This window comes from Citrus sinensis, chromosome 8 (assembly GCF_022201045.2).
Source record: "Citrus sinensis cultivar Valencia sweet orange chromosome 8, DVS_A1.0, whole genome shotgun sequence".
Classification (NCBI taxonomy): domain Eukaryota; kingdom Viridiplantae; phylum Streptophyta; class Magnoliopsida; order Sapindales; family Rutaceae; genus Citrus; species Citrus sinensis.
Window position 1 is genome coordinate 7,693,989 of NC_068563.1, and position 20,069 is coordinate 7,714,057.

Here is a 20,069-nt window from a genome sequence, read left to right on the forward strand (position 1 = left end):
TTCTCATTCCCTTGTTCTCACTCTATCTTCCTAGCTTATTTTCCTTACAAACTTTTTTTTTTGGTTACATAATTTTATTTAATTATCATGTGTAGAAGTTAACTAACCTTTGTGCTTCTTTTTTTTGTAGAAATTAAATATTGAAGATCATATACAAAGAGGTGAAGAAAATCAAGATGCAAGGAGGTGAAGAAAATCAAGAAATTTATGAATAAATATAGTTGTTCCAAATATTACAATGTTATTTGAAGATCATTATGTAATTGTTCCAAGTGTTACAATTATGTAATTGTTCTAAATAATGTAATTTCATTTGCAAAAAATTTTGTGTATTTTTTTTATCAATAATAACTTTTAATTAATTTTTCTACTTTCATGAAGTTGGTTACAATTGTCTTAATTATTAAAGAAAAATTAAATAAATTATAATTTTATAAAATTATAATTAAAACATAATATTATTTTAAATTTTTTACAACCAGCCTTACCTTGAAAATAATTAATCTACGACGAGCTCATCGAAAAAATAAATAAATAAGGAGTGGACAAAGATCAAATTTATTTTTTTACCCTTACCTCCTCCCAGTCTTGAACCCACTACTCGAAAACCACCCCCTCGCAACGAACTCTGAGGCTTATATAAATTCTATTAAATTTGATGCTTGATATATTTGTTTAAAAATTTCTAAAGTAATCTAATTTCAATATAATCCACCATATAGCACGTTTACCTTAGTTCTTCTCTTCTGTTTTGCAGCTAAAGTCTACTTAAAGCTCGGTGCTTGCATTATTTTATTCTTATTGATCAAAGCTGGCGCTAATAAACAGAAAAAAGTAATTAAACGTTCTCCTTCGATCTTGTAATCAAGCCTCCTTGTTTTGCTTATAGCGTACTGAGATCAACTTTGTTAATTGCAGATAAATAGCATGGAAATTTTAGCAGGTATTGCATCAAAGCTTGGAGAATTATTGGTGGATGCTACCGTAAAACAAGCTCGCTATCTGTTCTGTTTCAACAGCATTGTTAAAGAACTTGAGGATAAAGAAACTAATTTGAAGGAGGCACAAGATGGCATCCATGAAAGAGTAGAACAAGAACGACAAATACACCGCGCCATTGACATTGAGAAAGATGTAGAGAAGTGGTTGGCGGATGTAGTCAAAGAAATGGCCGATGTCCAAACTTTGAAAACAAAGATAGCTGAAAAGAAGAGTTGTTTTAATGGATGGTGTCCTAATTGGGGTTTCCGATATTGGATGGGTAGAAAAGCATCAAAGGAGACTCGCAAGTTGTCCGATCTACAAGACCGCGGCAAATTCAACACAGTTGCCCTTCCTAAACCTCTACCATCAGACAAAGAAATGCATATTCCAAGATTTTTTTCTTCTTTTGAGACTACAAAATCGGCTTGTAATCAGATCACTGAAGCACTGAAAAAAGGCAGCACAAAAATGGTGGGATTGCATGGTCTCGGTGGAGTAGGAAAGACAACCCTGGCAAAATTTGTTGGCAATCAACTTCGGCAAGAAAAGATTTTCGATGAGGTGGGGATTGCCACTGTATCTCAGGATCCAGACATAATAAATGTTCAAAGTGAGCTGGTAAAGTGGTTAGGTTGGGAATTAAAGGAGAAAGATGAAGAAGAAAGAGCAGATCGATTGCGCTTGATGTTCTCTGAGAGTAAAGGCCGCAAGATACTCATAATCCTTGATGATGTCTGGAAAGAGCTCGACTTGGAGACAGTAGGTATTCCCGCCAATTGCTGCAAAATCCTTCTAACTACTCGCCTGCAGCAAGTTTGTGATCGCATGGGTTGTGACACGCGGATTAAACTAGATGCTCTAGACCAAGCAGAAGGATTGGATTTACTAAGAGAGCATGCCGGCATTGACGTTGCTGATACAACCTTGACTGATGTTTCAAAACGAGTTGCTGATGAATGTAAGGGGCTGCCTTTAGCTATTAAAGTTGTTGGAAGTGCACTAACAGGAAGAAACGCTGATGAATGGAATGTAGCACTAGATAAACTACAAAATGCAAAACTCGATAAGATAGAAGGTATTGATAAGGATTCCCTGGGCGTTTACGGTTGTCTCAAATTTAGTTATGATTATTTGAATGGTGAGGATTCCAGGTCATGCTTCTTGTTGTGTTCGCTGTTTCCAGAAGATTATAAGATAGATTTGGAGGATTTGCTTGGATATGCAGTGGGGTTGGTTTGGTATCAAGCTGAGTCAATCGAAAAAGCCAGAAGCCTACTGCGTGGAACGATTAAAGGACTCAAAGATTCTTCATTGTTGTTAGACATTGATGATGACGGATTTGTGAAAATGCATGACATAGTTCGCGATGTAGCCATATGGATAGGCAAAGTGGAGAAGAAATATTTTACTAGTAAAGTTGGCATTGGATTGGCGGAATGGGCAGTGGAAGAAGGCCTAGAACAATACAGAGGAATCTCTTTGGTGGGAAATGAAAAAGTAGAGCTTCCTAGCGGTTTGGTATGCCCTAGCCTTCATATTTTGCGACTGGAGAATACTCTATATGGCAACAAATTGCAAGTTCCGGAACATTTTTTTAAAGAGATGTCAGCACTGAAAGTTGTTACTATAATAGGTGGAGTCCTTTCAGTTAAATCACTTCAATTCCTCGCCAATAACCTTCGAGTTCTGCAGTTGATTCGATGTGATGTGAGCGACGCGTCTTTTCTTGGAAAGTTGAAGAGACTTCAAATTCTCTGTCTCCAGCGGTCTGCCATTGAAATTCCAAATGGATTGGGGGATGAACTTAGTAGATTGAAACTTCTGTATATTGATACTTGCTCCATTTCTCCCATTACGATAAATAAATTTCCTCAATTAGAAGAATTTTATGGTGTGATAAAAAATTGGGAGGTTGAAGGGATGAGTTCATAAGAAAGTTACGCTAGGTGTGCTGAGTCGGACTCCCAATCCGACGAGTCGGACTCCCAACCCGACGGATCCGTTGTATGTCTTCCAAAAGACTTTTCATTTCCGAAATTACAAAGGTATGACATCAATAAAGCTGACAGCAATGATTGTACAATTTATAGAGGGAGAAGGAGCTTATACATTAAGAATAACCATCCTAAAGCAACACTAGTTATTTTTTCAGCATAGTATCCAGAATTGGAAAATCTTTATCTAAATAGGGTAAGAGGTTGTCATAATATTGTGCCAAGCATAGATGAAAGGGGATTAAATGAGTTGACTATTCTTCATGTCACCGATTGTAAAGATTTGGAATGCATAATGGATGCCTCTAAGTCGCCGCATCGAAAGAGTGGGAATCCTGTGATGCTCTCAAGATTAGCAAGGTTATATATCTCAAAATTACCAGAACTGAAGTGGATATGGAAGGCGCCCACCCAACATGTGATCAGCCTCCAATCTCTTACAGAATTGAGTGTGTCAGAGTGCAACAACTTGACTTATATCTTCACGTTGTCACTGGCTCGAAATCTGTTGCAATTGAAGGAGTTAGCTGTTTTTAATTGTCGGGGATTAGAGCAAATCATTGATGAGTATGAGGATGAGGATCATCTCCAACCTGTATGTTTCCCAAAACTCACATGGATCGTTGTCCGTTATTGCCCCAAACTAAAGCATCTATTTCATATCAGCGTAGCTCTAAGTCTTCAAAAACTGAAGCAACTATACATAGTAGGTAATGATGAATTAGAAGAAGTATTCTGCCATAAAGATGGAGCAGACGTCACGGATTACAATGAAATTGTTATGAATGAACTTCGGCACTTGATACTGGAAGACTTACCAAACCTCACCAACTTTTGGCCTGCGGGTTATAAGATCCCATTTCCATCTGCATCCTATGGAGCTGTTGTTCGTAATTGTCCCAAGCTTAAGTGGAAATTCATAAGGAGAAGATGATTCCGAGAATTCTGGAGCAGAGGTAATTCTTGAGAACTTTAAATTAATTGACTCTATACATAGTTGGTTCATGTTTTCGTTTGTGATAGCTAATTGATCTATCCTAAAATCAAAATTTCTCTTTCAATATATATATGTGTTATATTATAATTTTCTCTGTTTGTTTTTTTTTTTTATCATTTTATTCATCATTCAATCGTATTTAATGCCCAATTTATTGGTTGGATATATAGGCACAGCAAACTACAGACGAGGCAGATGCCAGCCAAGAGAGGAAGACGCCAGCGAAGAAAAAGATGGCAGCAAACATGAATGATTTCAAAAAATTCCAAAAATCCCAAAAAAAAAAAAAACACATTTCAGCATGTTCAGTTCGCACAAGAAGCTAATAATAAGCTTTGTTCTATACTTGTTTAATATTTCGTGCGTGCTCAAATTGTGAAGAATAAAGTTTCAAGGCTTTGTTGTGTGTATCTCAAGATTTATTCAACTTTAAAATTCACCTGTTCCGTTTGTGATCATTATTTCTTCAATTGTTGAAATTTTGATAAAATTGCTGGCTAAATTGATGGCCTTTTCGATGGGCATTAATTGTGCCAATTTAGTAGTTGCACGCATTTTCTAGACGGCGAAGAAAGTGTGTAATGTTGTGACAGTAATAATTTTTATTTTTTAAAATAAAGTGTGTGATGTTGTGACAGCAATAATTTTTAGTAGTAGCACGCATTTTCTACACACACCCCAGCAGTGACTGTGTATCGTGACTGGTAGTGACTGGCTTATTTGAAAAAATAACACTAAGCGTACCCTTATTTCATCCCGCCTTCCGCAAATTCCGGCCATGCATTCTATTTTCGTAGGTGAACATTTTACAGCGGTAATGATCAGATTTCTTTCCCCTATATCGTGTAGCATTTAATGCAAGTAGCTGAGAAGGCCCAGCCCAGGCGCTCTTGACAACGCAAAAGTCGTCTAAAACAACAAAATATTTTGTTGATCTTTTACTTTTCTTCATTAAAAGTATACAATTTATTTTCACCAAATCCAAGAGCGTGTCAGAAAAATGATGTCCCAAAAAATGACTTATCATACTGAGAAATATTTATTCAAGGTTGAAACATATTTACTTGGGGAGCATAATAAAAATAGATGCATATAACAGCTAATAGGATCGCTAACAATAGACTAAATTAAAACGCCAAAGAATCTCATAAAAAAAGGGATTACATTAGCGACTGGACGGTTAATAAAAAAAATTTGGGCTAAGCCGAGCCTCTTTTTTTTTTATACGAGTGAAATTTTTTCTTAAAGCTTTATCATTAAATTTTGGATGTAACTATTTATACTTTAAACACCTTTATTTTCATAACACCCCCATTAAAAATTGTCAGATTTGCAAATATAGGGTTTACTCTATAAAACCCGTCAAAATGCAAAATCTATTCTTAATATTTTTTCTTCTCTCATCTTCATCCTTCACCCATTTTTTTGTATCTCGAAAACTCTTAACAGCAAAGGAAAAAAAATCTCTTGTACTACAATAAACTTATGATACTTTTGTATTAACTCGTTAGAATTCTTTCGTATTAACAAAAAATACTTACAAGAAAAATTCATTTTCTTCGATCTATAGTATTTTTATATATATGTGGTTCCCATTTTACCTACGTTTCATTGAGATTAAAAATTTAAAGGGAAATAAACGGTTAATTGAGGGCTCAGCTATCTTGCAATAGTTGTAAGGTACTACTAATTTTTTATTTTTTCTTGATTTCAGTCATTTACCATTAGATTTAAGAAAAAAATAATTTTAATGATAGATATTTGTTCATTTGAATATTAACATTACACTCCCTATTATTTATTAAAAACACAAACAAGTTAAAGAGTTAAAATTTTTAACACATAAGTTCGGATTGTTTTCAATTTATATTGTTTAATTAGTAGTGAGTATTAAAAAATCAATTATATTTTTAATATTATATATTTTATTTAAAAGAATAAATTTTTAATATTATTTATTTTATTAAAAATAAATCTTATTTAATATTATTTATTTCATTTTATTTAATATTATTTAGTCATATGCTTATTATTATATTTATTCTTTCAAAAAACTAAATAACATTAAATAAAATAAAATAACTAGTAGGGAGACTTAAAAATAAATATTATTTTTTATTTAACATTAATTAATCATAAGCTTATTATTATAAATAATATTTAAAAAATAAAAATAATATTAATAAAATAAAATAATAAATAGTGAGCCTTAAAAATATATATCATTTTTAATATTATTTAATTTAATTTAATTTAATATTATTTAGTCACAGACTTACTATTATATTTATTCTTTCATAAAACTAAATAATGTTAAATAAAATAAAATAATAAGTAATGAGTGTTAAAAAATTAATAATATTTTTTATTTAGTCATAGGCTTATAATTATATTTATTCTTTAAAAAACTAAATAATATTAAAAAATAAATAGTGTCTTAAAAATAATATCATTTTTAATATTATTTAATTTATTTAATGTTATTTAGTCATGGACTTGTTATTATATTTATTCTTTTTAAAAAGATAAATAATGTTAAATAAAATAAAATTACATTTTAAAAAATTATCAACCAAAACACATAAACTTATAAATAAATATAAAAAATAAATAATATTAACTAAAATAAAATTACATTTTAAAATATTACTAAACTTATAAATAAAATATAAATAAATAAAAAAGAAATTAAATAAAATTTAACATCACATAAAATAAAAGTTGGTAACACTTTACGACTGTTATAAGTAGATGGACCCGTTAATTGAATGGTGTGTTCGTGGCAGATTGTACGTTCAATTTTCATTTATTTAATCAGAAAAAGCACTATTTTGAATTGAGGAATCGTAATCTTGATAGATTGCGTTCTGACAGCCAAATTACGAAGTTAAGAAGAAGACGACAGCTTGCTTTTCGCTTGTGATTCAATAATTTGTTTTTGTCGGTGATAATAATCCAGCAAAAGGTTGATGTATTATTGGCCGAGAAGGATGAAATTGACAACTCACTGTCACCTTTTCTTTTTTGAAATTAACCCATTTTCACTTTATTGCAATCCAAAACAGTATATTGGTAGTCTACTGTTCTCACTTTATTGCAATCCAAAATGGTAAGTCCGTAGAAGCCTCCAAAATGTCCTTTGCTTCACTTAAATTGTTTATTTTTATTTTTATAATTAATATATATATAACTATTATTAAATAAAAAGATATTTTAAATTATTAAATTAAAAGATAAAATTAAAAAAATAAATAAATTACTCACTTTAATACATTATATTTTACCATATAATATATTAAAGTATGTATTTTTTTTATTTTTAACTTAATAACTTTAAAGATCTCTCATTAGAACATTACAATAAATATATGTATTTTTCTTTGTGTGTTATGAAATCTGCTGGGATTTTTCTTACAGCTTATGTAAGTTACATTCATTACAAATTGATACTTGTCTTTATTATAAATTTTTCTTTTATCCAATATGCGTTCATTTCTTCAATCAAACCTCATATTTGTTCAATTTACGATAAGATCCTTGTATGGGAGCATATCTGCATATGTAATAATTATTCTTCTATTTCAGACAGTTTTTGTGAAAAAAAAAATAACTTTTAGCAATTATTTATGTTTACGAATTCTTACAGTCTTATTTTATTACTTTTCATAGCTCTATACAAATGTTTACTATAGAATTTGTGTATATTTGGCTATAATATAATATATAATGTAAACTTCTATTCATCTCTAAGTAAAATGACAATTTTTTGTTTACTCTTTAAAAATATGAAATTATTAATTTACTCTCATTTTTATTTACAAGACAATGGAAAATAAGGTTGCATTGATTAATTTTTTTATTGATTAATTTTTTTATTTACTTAGTAATTAATTAGAGTAAATTAATATTTTCATAATGGGAGATACATTGCAGATTCTCATTCTTAGTAGCGGATAAATTAAAATTTATCTAATTATTTTAAAATATCATTAAAATTTTACATTCTAATCTAGATTAGATTTGCAGGGGGGCAACGTCCTTATTCGAATTAGACTCAGTTGGAAGAGGCACATCTTCACCTCAACGATTGTTCCACACGGCCCAACATGATACACTGTAAACTAGTCTAAAAAGAATTCTTTGGGCGACTTTCTAGCAATAGACACAGAGAAAGTGCTTAGTAGTATGAAGTCTTCTTCTTTTAAAATCAAAATAAAATGCACAGAGGACGATAATTTTGTTTCATAATTGAAATTTTTACCAAGAAAGTTTGAAGATGAGAGTGGCGAGAGATGAGAGTGGCGATGATGGTGTGTGCTTTGGATGGAAAAATAGATGAGAAATATATATAGACATATTAAAAGAAAAATTTTAATTTATGTCTCAAGTGAAATAAGAAATTATAAATGTAGGTGTTAAAATGTATTCCGAATTTATAAATTTTTATAAACATTAGACCCTTATAAAAGTACAGCGAAAAGTTAAATTTTTTTAATAAATGTCGAAACAATGGACGAAGAAACCATTCATCAGCTCAGAATTAACAATCAAAGATATGACGACTTGGTTGAAGAAATGGTGAAAAATAAAAGGACATTGGGTCTCGCTAATATTAAGGTTAGCGGGACCCTAATATTAATGCTAAAAAATAAAAGGACACTGGGTTGGTTTAGCGGGAATCTAATATTAGAGTCAATGGTAAAATATAAAAATAAAATTACATGTGATTAATTTATATATGTGTAGTTAAGTACTTAGCAAGCACTAGTTGGGGGTTTTTGTGTCCATGGAAATTAACAGTTGGTTGGTTGTTGGCATTATTCTGTGGGTCTGTAAGTGTAATCATGATCTGACCATTCAAATTAAGAAATGGGGCTCCCGCCGTAATTATCACACATGCAGATCTGGTCCATGCGAGGATCTTATCATAAATTAAAAGGATACGAGGACTTGATTGAAGAAATGAACAGATAATTGAACAAAAGACAATTATTAATTTGTTATGAATGTAATTGACATAAGCTGTAAGTTAGCGGGACCCTTCACTTTATTGCAATCCAAAATGGTCGGTCGGTAGACGCCTCCAAAATGTCCTTTGCTTCACTTATGCTGCGTTTAACGGGAAACAGAAATTTTAATAATTATTATTAAATAAAAGATATCTTAAATTATTAAATTAAGAGATAAAATAAAAAGTAAATAAATTACTCACTTTAATACAGTATATTTTATTATGTAATATGTTAAAACACATATTTTTTTTTATTTTTAATTTATTTTTAACTTAATAACTTTAAAAATCTCTTGTTAGAACATTACAATATATATATATATATATGTATTTTTTTTTGTGTGTTATGAAATCTGTTGAGATTTTAAATAAAAATATTTATAATATAATTTAGAGATTTGTTGAACATTAATTATAAAATATACCTAAAATTTGTGTAGAAAAATCTACTTTCATTTAAAAAGAATGAGATTTAAATTCATTCTAAAGAAAAATATATAAAAGAAAAGTGAAAATCTTATATTTAATTGAACTCATCCTCTCAACAACAACCCGAAAGATACCCCAAATGCAAGCAGTTGGACACAAAACTTGTTATTAATTTTTTTTTTTAATTTTAAATCAGTTTTACCAAATTACCCCTCATGATAGATGATAAAGGCATGTGTATCATTTCACTTTCCACCTTTCAATTCTCACTGATATATCATTTCAGACCTTTCTACCAAAGTTCAATCACTTTTCATGCTCTTTGAAGTCACCAGATCTGTCATCTGTGAACTAGCTGCTCCCATTTCGGTACGTTACTTCTGCTTCCTATATCACTTAACAGTTATTATTTCAATTTTTTTTTTTAATCTAAGAATGAAAGATTTGACTGAGGACAATGACCTATAGATGCTGTTAATTAGGACCTGTCTATGGTACAGATTCTGTAACAAACATCTCCCGTCATCCCACCATCCGATTGTCTATTGTTTAGTTTCTCACTCCACATCCAACGGCTGATGCTGCTGTCTGTAGCTTACAGATTCTGTAAGCTAGTCAAGTCCTGTTAATTAGCTAGATATATGCTATGTTGTCTAGATCTGATGTTTATTTATATTGCTGGATGCAGCTTTTAATTTTCTCCGAACTTGTGCGACTCTCTAACTGGAGCTTTCAGCAGTAATTGAGGATATATGAGGAAGAAGGTATGCTATATTATTGTTTCATAGGCTTTTAGCTTCATGTTTGTTTTACTTTTAATCGCAATTTTGCAGTTAGGCGAAGCTTATGCTACAAATAATGTAATAAATCATCAATAAATATGGGTTATTGATTTTGACAATTTTTTAAATCCAATGGAGAACTATTTTAGCGTAAAATCAAGTATAGGTGTGATAGTAATTTATAAAAATTTATTTTTAATCACATATTTACTTTTTTTTAAAAATAAGTCCTCATTGATTTTGTCTAATTAAATAGTTTTGTTGTCCATCTCTTCTATATCTATTTTTAAACTTTATAGAGTTTTTACCATATTTTTATAAAGATCTAACTGATTATCATATTCATAAAAATTCACAAATTTTAAATGTCTTTTTGAACATGTATTTATAATTTTTTGTCTCTCTTGGGACATAAACAAGATTTTTCTTCTAATGCGCACACACATATATATTCAATCTATTTTTTTCATCCTAAAAACATACCATCAATTTTGTCACATAGATTTTGTAATCTAAATTTAGTATCTTGAATTATAAGGATATTATATGTGATAAATATGTTATGAATTTAATAAATTATTAGAAAGATAGTATAATGAATAAATTACCGAAACCTCTAATAATTTCACAAAACATAAAAATCAATAAGTTACCACCTTCTAGCTATAGGCAAAAATAATTTTTCTATAGAAGATTTAAATCCTTTGATATGATCAATGATTTAGATATGGAGAAATAATCGATTAAACTGAATGTCATTATATTTATTAAATAAATTAGAAAACCCAAATTTATTTATAAATGATATAGAAAGTATAAACAACATATTAGAAATTAATAATTTTAATGAAGAAAAAAAAAGTTAAGAGATCAAATTGACTAAATAATTTAATAAAGTTAAACAATTAATGAAAGATTTAAACATTGAAAATCATGATATATTAAAGTAAGAGATTATTAATATAATGAATAAAAACTCAATAGATATGAGATTAAATACGTTAGAGATTCAATTAAATAAAATAAAAATAATTGTTGAGTAATTTGGTACTAAATTTGTTATAAAATAAAATGAAAAACTTCAAAAAAAAAATTGAAGTAATTGCAGTACTGCTATCTAGCTGCAGCTTGGGATTGAAAGTAAAACTTTAAAATTTATTAAACTTTTTAATAATTATTGTATTTTCTAAGGCTTTACAACTTTATGGCTGTAACATACAGCCAATGTAACATAAGCTTTGCCTTAAAAACCATACACAGATAAAATGGTCGAGAATTTTAAGTTCCAAGTCTTTTAATGCAATTTTTTATTACATTAATTTTCATTATATTATTCTTGCCATTTGTTTGTATTAATTCTTCAGTTAAAGATGGTTGGTTAGCGTCAATCACCTCCAAGTCAGTATTGTTGACCATACTTTAAAAATAAAATTAATTTTTCCTACTGGCCGTCTGGCCCCTTAGCCTTTCAATCTTTTGAAATTTCATTTGTACAACAACAATAAAAATTAAAAGTGCCGCCGTTCATGCTCCTCTATTTTCCTCATGAAACCCAGTTGGCCAATTTTTAAACAAAATCTTTATTAAAAAATTTGATAAATTTATCATTACTAATATCGCTCTTTTAAAATTGACATATTAGCTTATTTTACAGATTATCTTTATATAAATTATACAAACCTCAAATTATCCTTATACAAATTATTCAATTTACCACAATCTTTAAGTAAAAAATATCTTAAATTATTAAATTAAGAGATAAAATAAAAAATAAATAAATTACTCACTTTAGTACATTATATTTTACCATGTAATATGTTAAAACACATATTTTTTTATTTTTAATTTATTTTTAACTTAATAACTTTAAAGATCTCTTGTTAGAACATTACAATATATATATATATATATTTCTTTTTGTGTGTTATAAAATCTGTTGAGATTTTAAATAAAATATTTATAATATAATTTAGAGATATGTTGAACATTAATTATAAAATATACCCAAAATTTGTGTAGAGAAATTTACCTTCATTTAAAAAAATGAATTTAATAAGAATGAAGTTTAAATTCATTCTAAAGAAAAATATATAAAAGAAAAGTGAAAATCTTATATTTAATTAAACAATTTAAACTCATCCTCTCAACAACAACCCGAAAGATACCCCAAATGCAAGCAGTTGGACACAAAACTTCTTATTAATTTTTTTTTTTAAAGTTTTAAATCAATTTTACCAAATTACCCCTCATGATAGATGATAAGGCATGTGTATCACTTCACTTTCCACCTTTCAATTCTCACTGATATATCATTTCAGACCTTTCTACCAAAGTTCAATCATTTTTCATGCTCTTGAAGTCACCAGATCTGTCATCCGTGAACTAGCGGCTCTCATTTCGGTACGTTACTTCTGAGAACAAGGAGTTATACTGACAAGAAAAATTCATTTTCTTCAATCTATAGTATTTTTATGGATGTGTGGTTCCTATTTTATCTACGTTTCATTGAAATTAAAAATTTAAGGGGAAATAAACGGTTAATTGAACGGTGTGTTCACGGTAGATTGTACGTTCAATTTTCATTTATTTCATTAAAAAATCATTATTTTGAAGAGTCACCCTATGTAACGTTAACATATACACATTTACAGTAATAATAACAAGTCCGATATTTCGTTGAGAGTGTGTACTCAACGTAATACAGCAGTGGCCTATTTTGAGTTGAGGAATCGTAATCTTGATAGATTGCATTCTGACAGTACGAAATCAAGAAGAAGACAGATTGCTTTTTAGTTGTGATTCAATAATTGGTTTTTGACGGTGATAATAATTCGGATTCAGCAAAAGGTTGATGTATTATTGGCCGACCAGGATGAAATTGACAACTCACTGTAACCTTTTCTTTTTTGAAAGTAACCCTATTTTCACTTTATTGCAATCCAAAATTTAGAAGCCTCCAAAATGTCCTTTGCTTCACTTAAATTGTTTATATATATATATATATATATATATATATATATATATATATAAAATTAAATAAAAGAATAATTTAAAGATAAAATAAAAAATAAATAAATTATTTATTTTAATATATTATATTTTATTATGTAGTACGTTAAAACGTATTTTTTTTATTTTTAATTTATTTTTAACTTAATAACTTTAAAAATCTCTCATTAGAATATTACTATATATCTAATTTCAATATAATCCACCATATAGCACGTTTACCTTAGTTCTTCTCTTCTGTTTTGCAGCTAAAGTCTACTTAAAGCTCGGTGCTTGCATTATTTTATTCTTATTGATCAAAGTTGGCGCTAATAAACAGAAAAAAGTAATTAAACGTTCTCGTTCGATCTTGTGATCAAGCTTCCTTGTTTTGCTTATAGCGTACTGAGATCAACTTTGTTAATTGCAGATAAATAGCATGGAAATTTTATCAGGTATTGCATCAAAGCTTGGAGAGTTATTGGTGGATGCTACCGTAAAACAAGCTCGCTATCTGTTCTGTTTCAACAGCATTGTTAAAGAACTTGAGGATAAAGAAACTAATTTGAAGGAGGTGCAAGATGGCATCAACGAAAAAGTAGAAGAAGAACGACAAAAACATTGCGCTATAGTAGTTGAGAAAGATGTAGAGAAGTGGCTGGCGGATGTAGTCAAAGAAATGGCCGATGTCCGAACTTTGAAAGCAAAGCTAGATGAAAAGAAGAGTTGTTTCAATGGATGGTGTCCTAATTGGGGTTGCCAATATTGGATGGGTAGAAAAGCATCAAAGGAGACTCGCAAGCTGTCCGATCTGCTACAAGACCGCAGCAAATTCAGCACAGTTGCGCGTCCTAAACCTCTTCCATCAGACAAAGAATTGCCTATACCAAGACATTTTATGCCTTTCGCGACTACAGAATCGGCTTGCTATCAGATCATTAAAGCACTGAAAGGAGACAACACGAAGATAGTGGGATTGTATGGGATTGGTGGTGTCGGAAAGACAACTTTGGCGAACTTTGTGGGCAATCAACTTCGGGAAGAAAATGTTTTCGATGAGGTAGGGATAGCCACTGTATCTCAGGATCAAAACATAATAAATGTTCAAAGTGAGCTAGTAAAGTCGTTGGGTTGGGAATTAACAGAGACATATGAAAAAGATAGAGCACGCCGATTGCGCATGATGTTCTCTGAGAGTAAGAGCCGCAAGATGCTCATAATTCTTGATGATGTCTGGAATGAACTGGACTTGGAAAAAGTAGGTATTCCCGTTGGTGACAGAGACAATTGTTGCAAAATCCTTCTAACCACTCGCCTGCAGCCAGTTTGTGATCGCATGGGTTGTGACACGCAGATCCAACTAGGTGTTCTAAAGCAAGATGAAGGATTGGATTTACTAAGAAAGCATGCTGGCATTGATGTTGCTGATACAACCTTGATTGATGTTTCAAAACAAGTTGCTGATGAATGTAAGGGGCTGCCTTTAGCTATTAAAGCTGTTGGAAGTGCACTAAGAGGAAGAACCGCTGATGAATGGAATGTAGCACTAGATAAACTACAAAATGCAAAACTCGATAAGATAGAAGGTATTGATAAGGATTCCCAGGGCGTTTACGGTTGTCTCAAGTTTAGTTTTGATTATTTGAATGGTGAGGATTCCAGGTCATGCTTCTTGTTGTGTTCGCTGTTTCCAGAAGATTATAAGATAGATTTGGAGGATTTGCTTGGATATGCAGTGGGGTTGGTTTGGTATCAAGCTGAGTCAATCGAAAAAGCCAGAAGCCTACTGCGTGGAACAATCAAAGGACTCAAAGATTCTTCATTGCTGTTAGACATTGATGATGACAGATTTGTGAAAATGCATGACGTAGTTCGCGACGTAGCCTTATGGATAGGCAAAGTGGAGAAGAAATATTTTACTAGTAAAGTTGGCATTGGATTGGAGGAACTGGCAGTGGAAGAAGACCTAGAACAATGCAGAGGAATCTCTTTGGTGGGAAATGAAAAAGAAGAGCTTCCTAGTGGTTTGGTATGCCCTAACCTTCATATTTTGCGATTGGAGAATACTGAATATGACAACAAATTGCAAGTTCCAGAACATTTTTTCAAAGAGATGCCAACATTGAAAGTTGTCACTGTAATAGGTGGAGTTCTTTCACTTAAATCACTTCAGATCCTCGCCAATAACCTTCGAGTTCTGCAGTTAATTCGATGTGAGGTGACTGACGCGTCTTTCCTTGGAAAGTTGAAGAGACTTCAAATACTTTATCTCGAGAAGTCTCCCATTGAAATTCCAGATGGATTGGGGGATGAACTTAGTAGATTGAAACTTCTGTATATTGATACTGGCTCCATTTCTCCTATTACGATAAATAAATTTCCTCAAATAGAAGAATTTTATGGTGTAATAAAAGATTGGGAGGTTGAAGGGATGAGTTCAGAAGAAAGTTACGGTAGGTGTGCTGAGTCGGACTCCCAACCCGACGGATCCGTTGTATGTCTTCCAAAGGACTTTTCATTTCCGAAATTACAAAGGTATCGCATCAGTGAAGTTGACAAGTTTAGTATTGCAAATGATCTAGGGACAAGGTGCTTAATCATTGAGAATAACCATCCTAAAGCGACGCTAGGAATTTTTTCAGCACTGTATCAAAATCTGGAAATTCTTTATTTAAGTGGGGTAACAGGTTGTCATAATATTGTGCCAAGCATAGATGAACGGGGCTTAAATGAGTTGACTATTCTTCATGTCACCGATTGTAAAGATTTAGAATGCATAATGGATGCCTCTAAGTCGCCGCATGGAAAGAGTGGGAATCCTGTGATGCTCTCAAGATTAGCAGAGTTATCTATGTGGGAATTACCAGAACTGAAGTGGATATGGAAGGCGCCCGCCCAACATGTGATCAGCCTCCAATCTCTTACAGAATTGACTGTGTCAGATTGCAACAATTTGACATATATCTTCACGTTGTCACAAGCTCGAAGTTTGGTGCAGCTTAAAAGTCTGGAAGTGAGTGACTGCGAGAGACTGGAATGTATTGTCGAAGCAAAATTTGATCATAATGAAAGGGAAATAAGTGTAGGAGATGGAAATACAATACTTGCGCTCCCTTCGTTGAGAAAATTAAGATTTAAAGATCTCCCCGAACTCATCAGCTTCTGTTCAGAAAATTATTATTCAACTTGGCCGGCATTGGAAGAGTTAGACCTTGCGAGCTGTCCTAAATTGACCGTCAACAGTACTGAAATTGAAGCCAATTTGCAGTATCTTGGAGAGGTACGTTCATTTGTGTTTATGTTTTTTTTTTCCTTTAATTTTATTCAAAATGATAGTTTATCGATAACTTTTGTAATCAGTCATTTATATCACCTTGCATTTGGCCTGTTGAGATGAAGGTGATGGTGGTGGTAGTGGTGGTGGTGGTGGTAGTGGTGATGATAGTAATAATGATTCAGTATCTTGAGCAAATTTCTTTGTTTTAGGGCCTAAAATTCATTCTTCAAATAAAAGTCATATCTCGTTTTGGTTTATGAAAAAATTGGATGCAATCACTTGTAAAGAGTATATATTATTAGTCAAATTCAATTCATTAGTTAAATTAACCATAGAAATAAAATACTAATTTTTCTCAAACAAACTGATACCACTGTCATATCACTTCACATTATCTCTTTCAACGAATTTCTTTTTATTTTTTATAAATTTGTTACTTTCACAAAGTATAATTATTTTATAAGTTTACATATGTAGTATTATATTTTTGTAGGAATTTTTTTTTGAAGTATTTGTCGCTTAATTGTCAATTTGACAATCCTAGCTACTAACAAATTTTAATTACATCAAGTTATTTACTTATTTGTCTCAGAAATTACGAATTCTAAAAGTAGGCAAATGCTTCCATTTGCGTGACACAATTGACGCTCTGTTGAAGCATGGCTTTGAAAATTTGGAAACATTGGATATTGGAGAACTTGGAGTACAAGTGGTATTTCAAGTGGAAGCTATTATCGCTGAGGGACAAGAAAACAAACTATTCCCATGTTTGAAGTCGTTGCAATTGAAACATCTTCCAGAACTGCGAGTATTATTATATCATGAAGGTCCCACGCATAATTTTAGCCTCCAAAATCTTACCCATTTAAGAGTGGACGGGTGCACTATGCTGAGGCGTCTCTTCTCATCAACACTTGCTCGAAATCTGTCGCAATTGAAGTTGTTAGGTATTGTTAACTGCTTGGAATTAGAGCAAATCATTGATGAGGATGAGGATGAGGATCATCTCCAACCTGTATGTTTCCCAAAACTCACAATGATCACTGTCAGTTATTGCCCCAAACTAAAGCGTCTATTTCATATCAGCGTAGCTCCAAGTCTTCAAAAACTGGAGTCCCTATTCATAACAGCTAATGATGAATTAGAAGAAGTATTCTGGCATAAAGATGGAGCAAACGTCACGGATTACAATGAAATTGTTATGAATAAACTTCAGGTGTTGGAAGTGACAGATTTACCAAACCTCACCAACTTTTGGCCTGCGGGTTATCAGATCTCAATTCCATCTTATAAGGTTTTTGTTCATAATTGTCCCATGCTTCCTGAAAATTCAGGAGATATATTATTCCAAGAATTCTGGAGAACTTTAGTTAATTGATTCTATACATAGTATTATTACTATTGTGCATTCTATGAAGCATTTTATGTTTGATAGCGTAATTTAATATCATGTTATAATTATATTGGTATGGATCAATGCTTACACTATTAACTAAGGATTATTTTGCAACAATACTAATTAATTCCCTATATATAACGAGTCATATTCATGTCTGGATGCTTGGATTTAATAAATTCAAATTATTAGAATCAAAGTTATACAGCACCTGATTCTAATTCTTGATTTTGTAAAATCATGACGTCCGAACCTACGCACCCTTTTGCTTGTAATAAAAAAATATTGTATTTTATGAATAACAATACTATTGTACAACGTCACGTGACAGTATTGCGTATTAGCTTTCGTCTACTTGTATCATGAAGGTTGCCGATGTACAGTGAAGCTAAGTTGGCATTCTTCATATATCTTTGGTATCCCCAAACAAAAGTGCATAAATCGGCATTAATTCATCATCTTTTTCAGTACTCTGTAAAATTTCTGATTCAAATTATTTTAAAAGTTTCAACTTTTAATATTTTCAGGGGACGGCTTATGTTATATAATGTTTTATTTCGGCCTTATGCTGCAAAACATGAGAAAGAAATTGATCTTAATTTGTTGAAGCTGAGAATTAAGGCCAGGGAAATAGGTCTTCTGTTTTGGAAGAAGGCTGCCATTTATGGGCAAACAAGGTTTTTTGAGATTTTGCAGTACGCCTCTTCTCACTCAACTTCACTGCCTAAATCTGATCAGGTAATTTAACAACATTTTGTAAGATATTTTGCTGCCAATTTCCTCATTAAGAGACAAAAAATGTTTTGTTTTAGGATTTATGAAAAACGACAGAGAAGTAAGTGGAAAAAAAATAAAAGAAATTATAGTGAATTTTCTTTTTATATTACAATAGGAAGCAAGTTAAACTACAGCAGCGGTAAGAAGCTACGGAAGAAGCAGGGCATTTGCCAACAAAATATGAGGCTGCTGCTAAAATGGAAACAGTGCCAGTATCATCATCTTTCCAAGATGGCAATTTAATTAATTCCTTCAATCAAAAAGGGGTTTCCACGGATCAAGCTATCCCGCAATCAAGAAGCAAATGGCCGTTGTTCAGGACTGCAGCAGCAAGCCAATAATAAAGCCCTTGTATTTGTCTTCTGCCATTATGAAGATGATTTATATACGTAGATGATGCAAATTGAACACCAATTAATAGTTAATTAGTCTCCATTGTTTTCTTGCTACCAATTTTGTATCATATAAATCTCATGGGACTATTGATTAACAATATATATAGTGAGTAGTAGTGGTTGGGTACTTTCAGTTAGAAGAAAATTGTAACATGCAATAGTCAATACTTAATAACACATTTATGGTGTGTTTACTTGTGGGTTTGGGGAATAAGAATGAAGAAATGAGAATCAAACCTATGTTTACTTGTCAAAATGTAATTTGGGAATGGGAATAAAATGTGTAAGTCACACACAATTTGGAAATAAGGAATGAGAATCTTATTCCTATGGGGGGTTGGGAATGAGAATTAAACATAAATTTACCTTTCTATCCTTCTAATTTTTTCATATTTCCTAAATTACCCTTATTCAAATCACAAATAATTTTATTATTTTAAATGTAATTAATAATAATAATTATTATTATTAAATTTTATTAACTTTATTATTTTAGTTATTATTAATTATTTTTATTTTTATTAATATTATCATTATTAACAATAAAATAATGATAAAAATAATAATTAATAAAATAATTAATTTATCATTATTGTTGTTGTTATTATTATTATATTATTAATAAAATTAATAATAACTACAATAATAAAGTTAATAAAATTTAATAATAATAATGTAATTTTCATTATCTACATACATGTATAAATATTATTATAAAAATTATATTAATTAAAAAATAAGAATAATAATAAATGTTAATAATGATAATATTAATAAAAATAATAACAATAATTAATAATAACTAAAATAATAAAGTTAATAAAATTTAATAACAATAATAATAAATGTTAATAATAATACTAATAATAATAATAACAACAACAACAACAATAATAATGATAATATTGTTAAGAGTAATGATACAGCCACAAACTCTTGTACAAACTTATCTTATACAAACTGATGTGGCATTAATTCATTAGTTGAATGAAAATATAAAACAATATAAACAAATCATGTGGGCCAAGAGATATTTAAT

General features: G+C 30.7%; 1 protein-coding gene across 11 annotated transcripts; it reads left to right on the forward strand.

Annotated features, from left to right (window-relative positions):
• The first annotated feature begins 641 nt into the window (after positions 1 to 641).
• On the forward strand, positions 642 to 17,923 carry LOC127899073 (probable disease resistance protein At4g27220). Of its 11 annotated transcripts, XM_052431829.1 has the most exons (7): positions 9,672 to 9,784; positions 9,884 to 10,021; positions 10,104 to 10,179; positions 12,516 to 12,597; positions 13,455 to 13,531; positions 13,616 to 16,465; positions 17,055 to 17,923. In XM_052431829.1, the coding sequence occupies exons 6-7, from the start codon at positions 13,625 to 13,627 to the stop codon at positions 17,838 to 17,840; spliced, it is 3,627 nt and encodes a 1,208-aa protein (XP_052287789.1). In that variant the 5' UTR covers positions 9,672 to 9,784; positions 9,884 to 10,021; positions 10,104 to 10,179; positions 12,516 to 12,597; positions 13,455 to 13,531; positions 13,616 to 13,624; the 3' UTR covers positions 17,841 to 17,923. The 11 variants fall into 11 exon arrangements, with proteins under 11 accessions (XP_052287794.1, XP_052287795.1, XP_052287788.1 ...); XM_052431833.1 differs by lacking the exon at positions 13,455 to 13,531; XM_052431831.1 differs by lacking the exon at positions 12,516 to 12,597.
• The last annotated feature ends 2,146 nt before the right edge of the window (positions 17,924 to 20,069 follow it).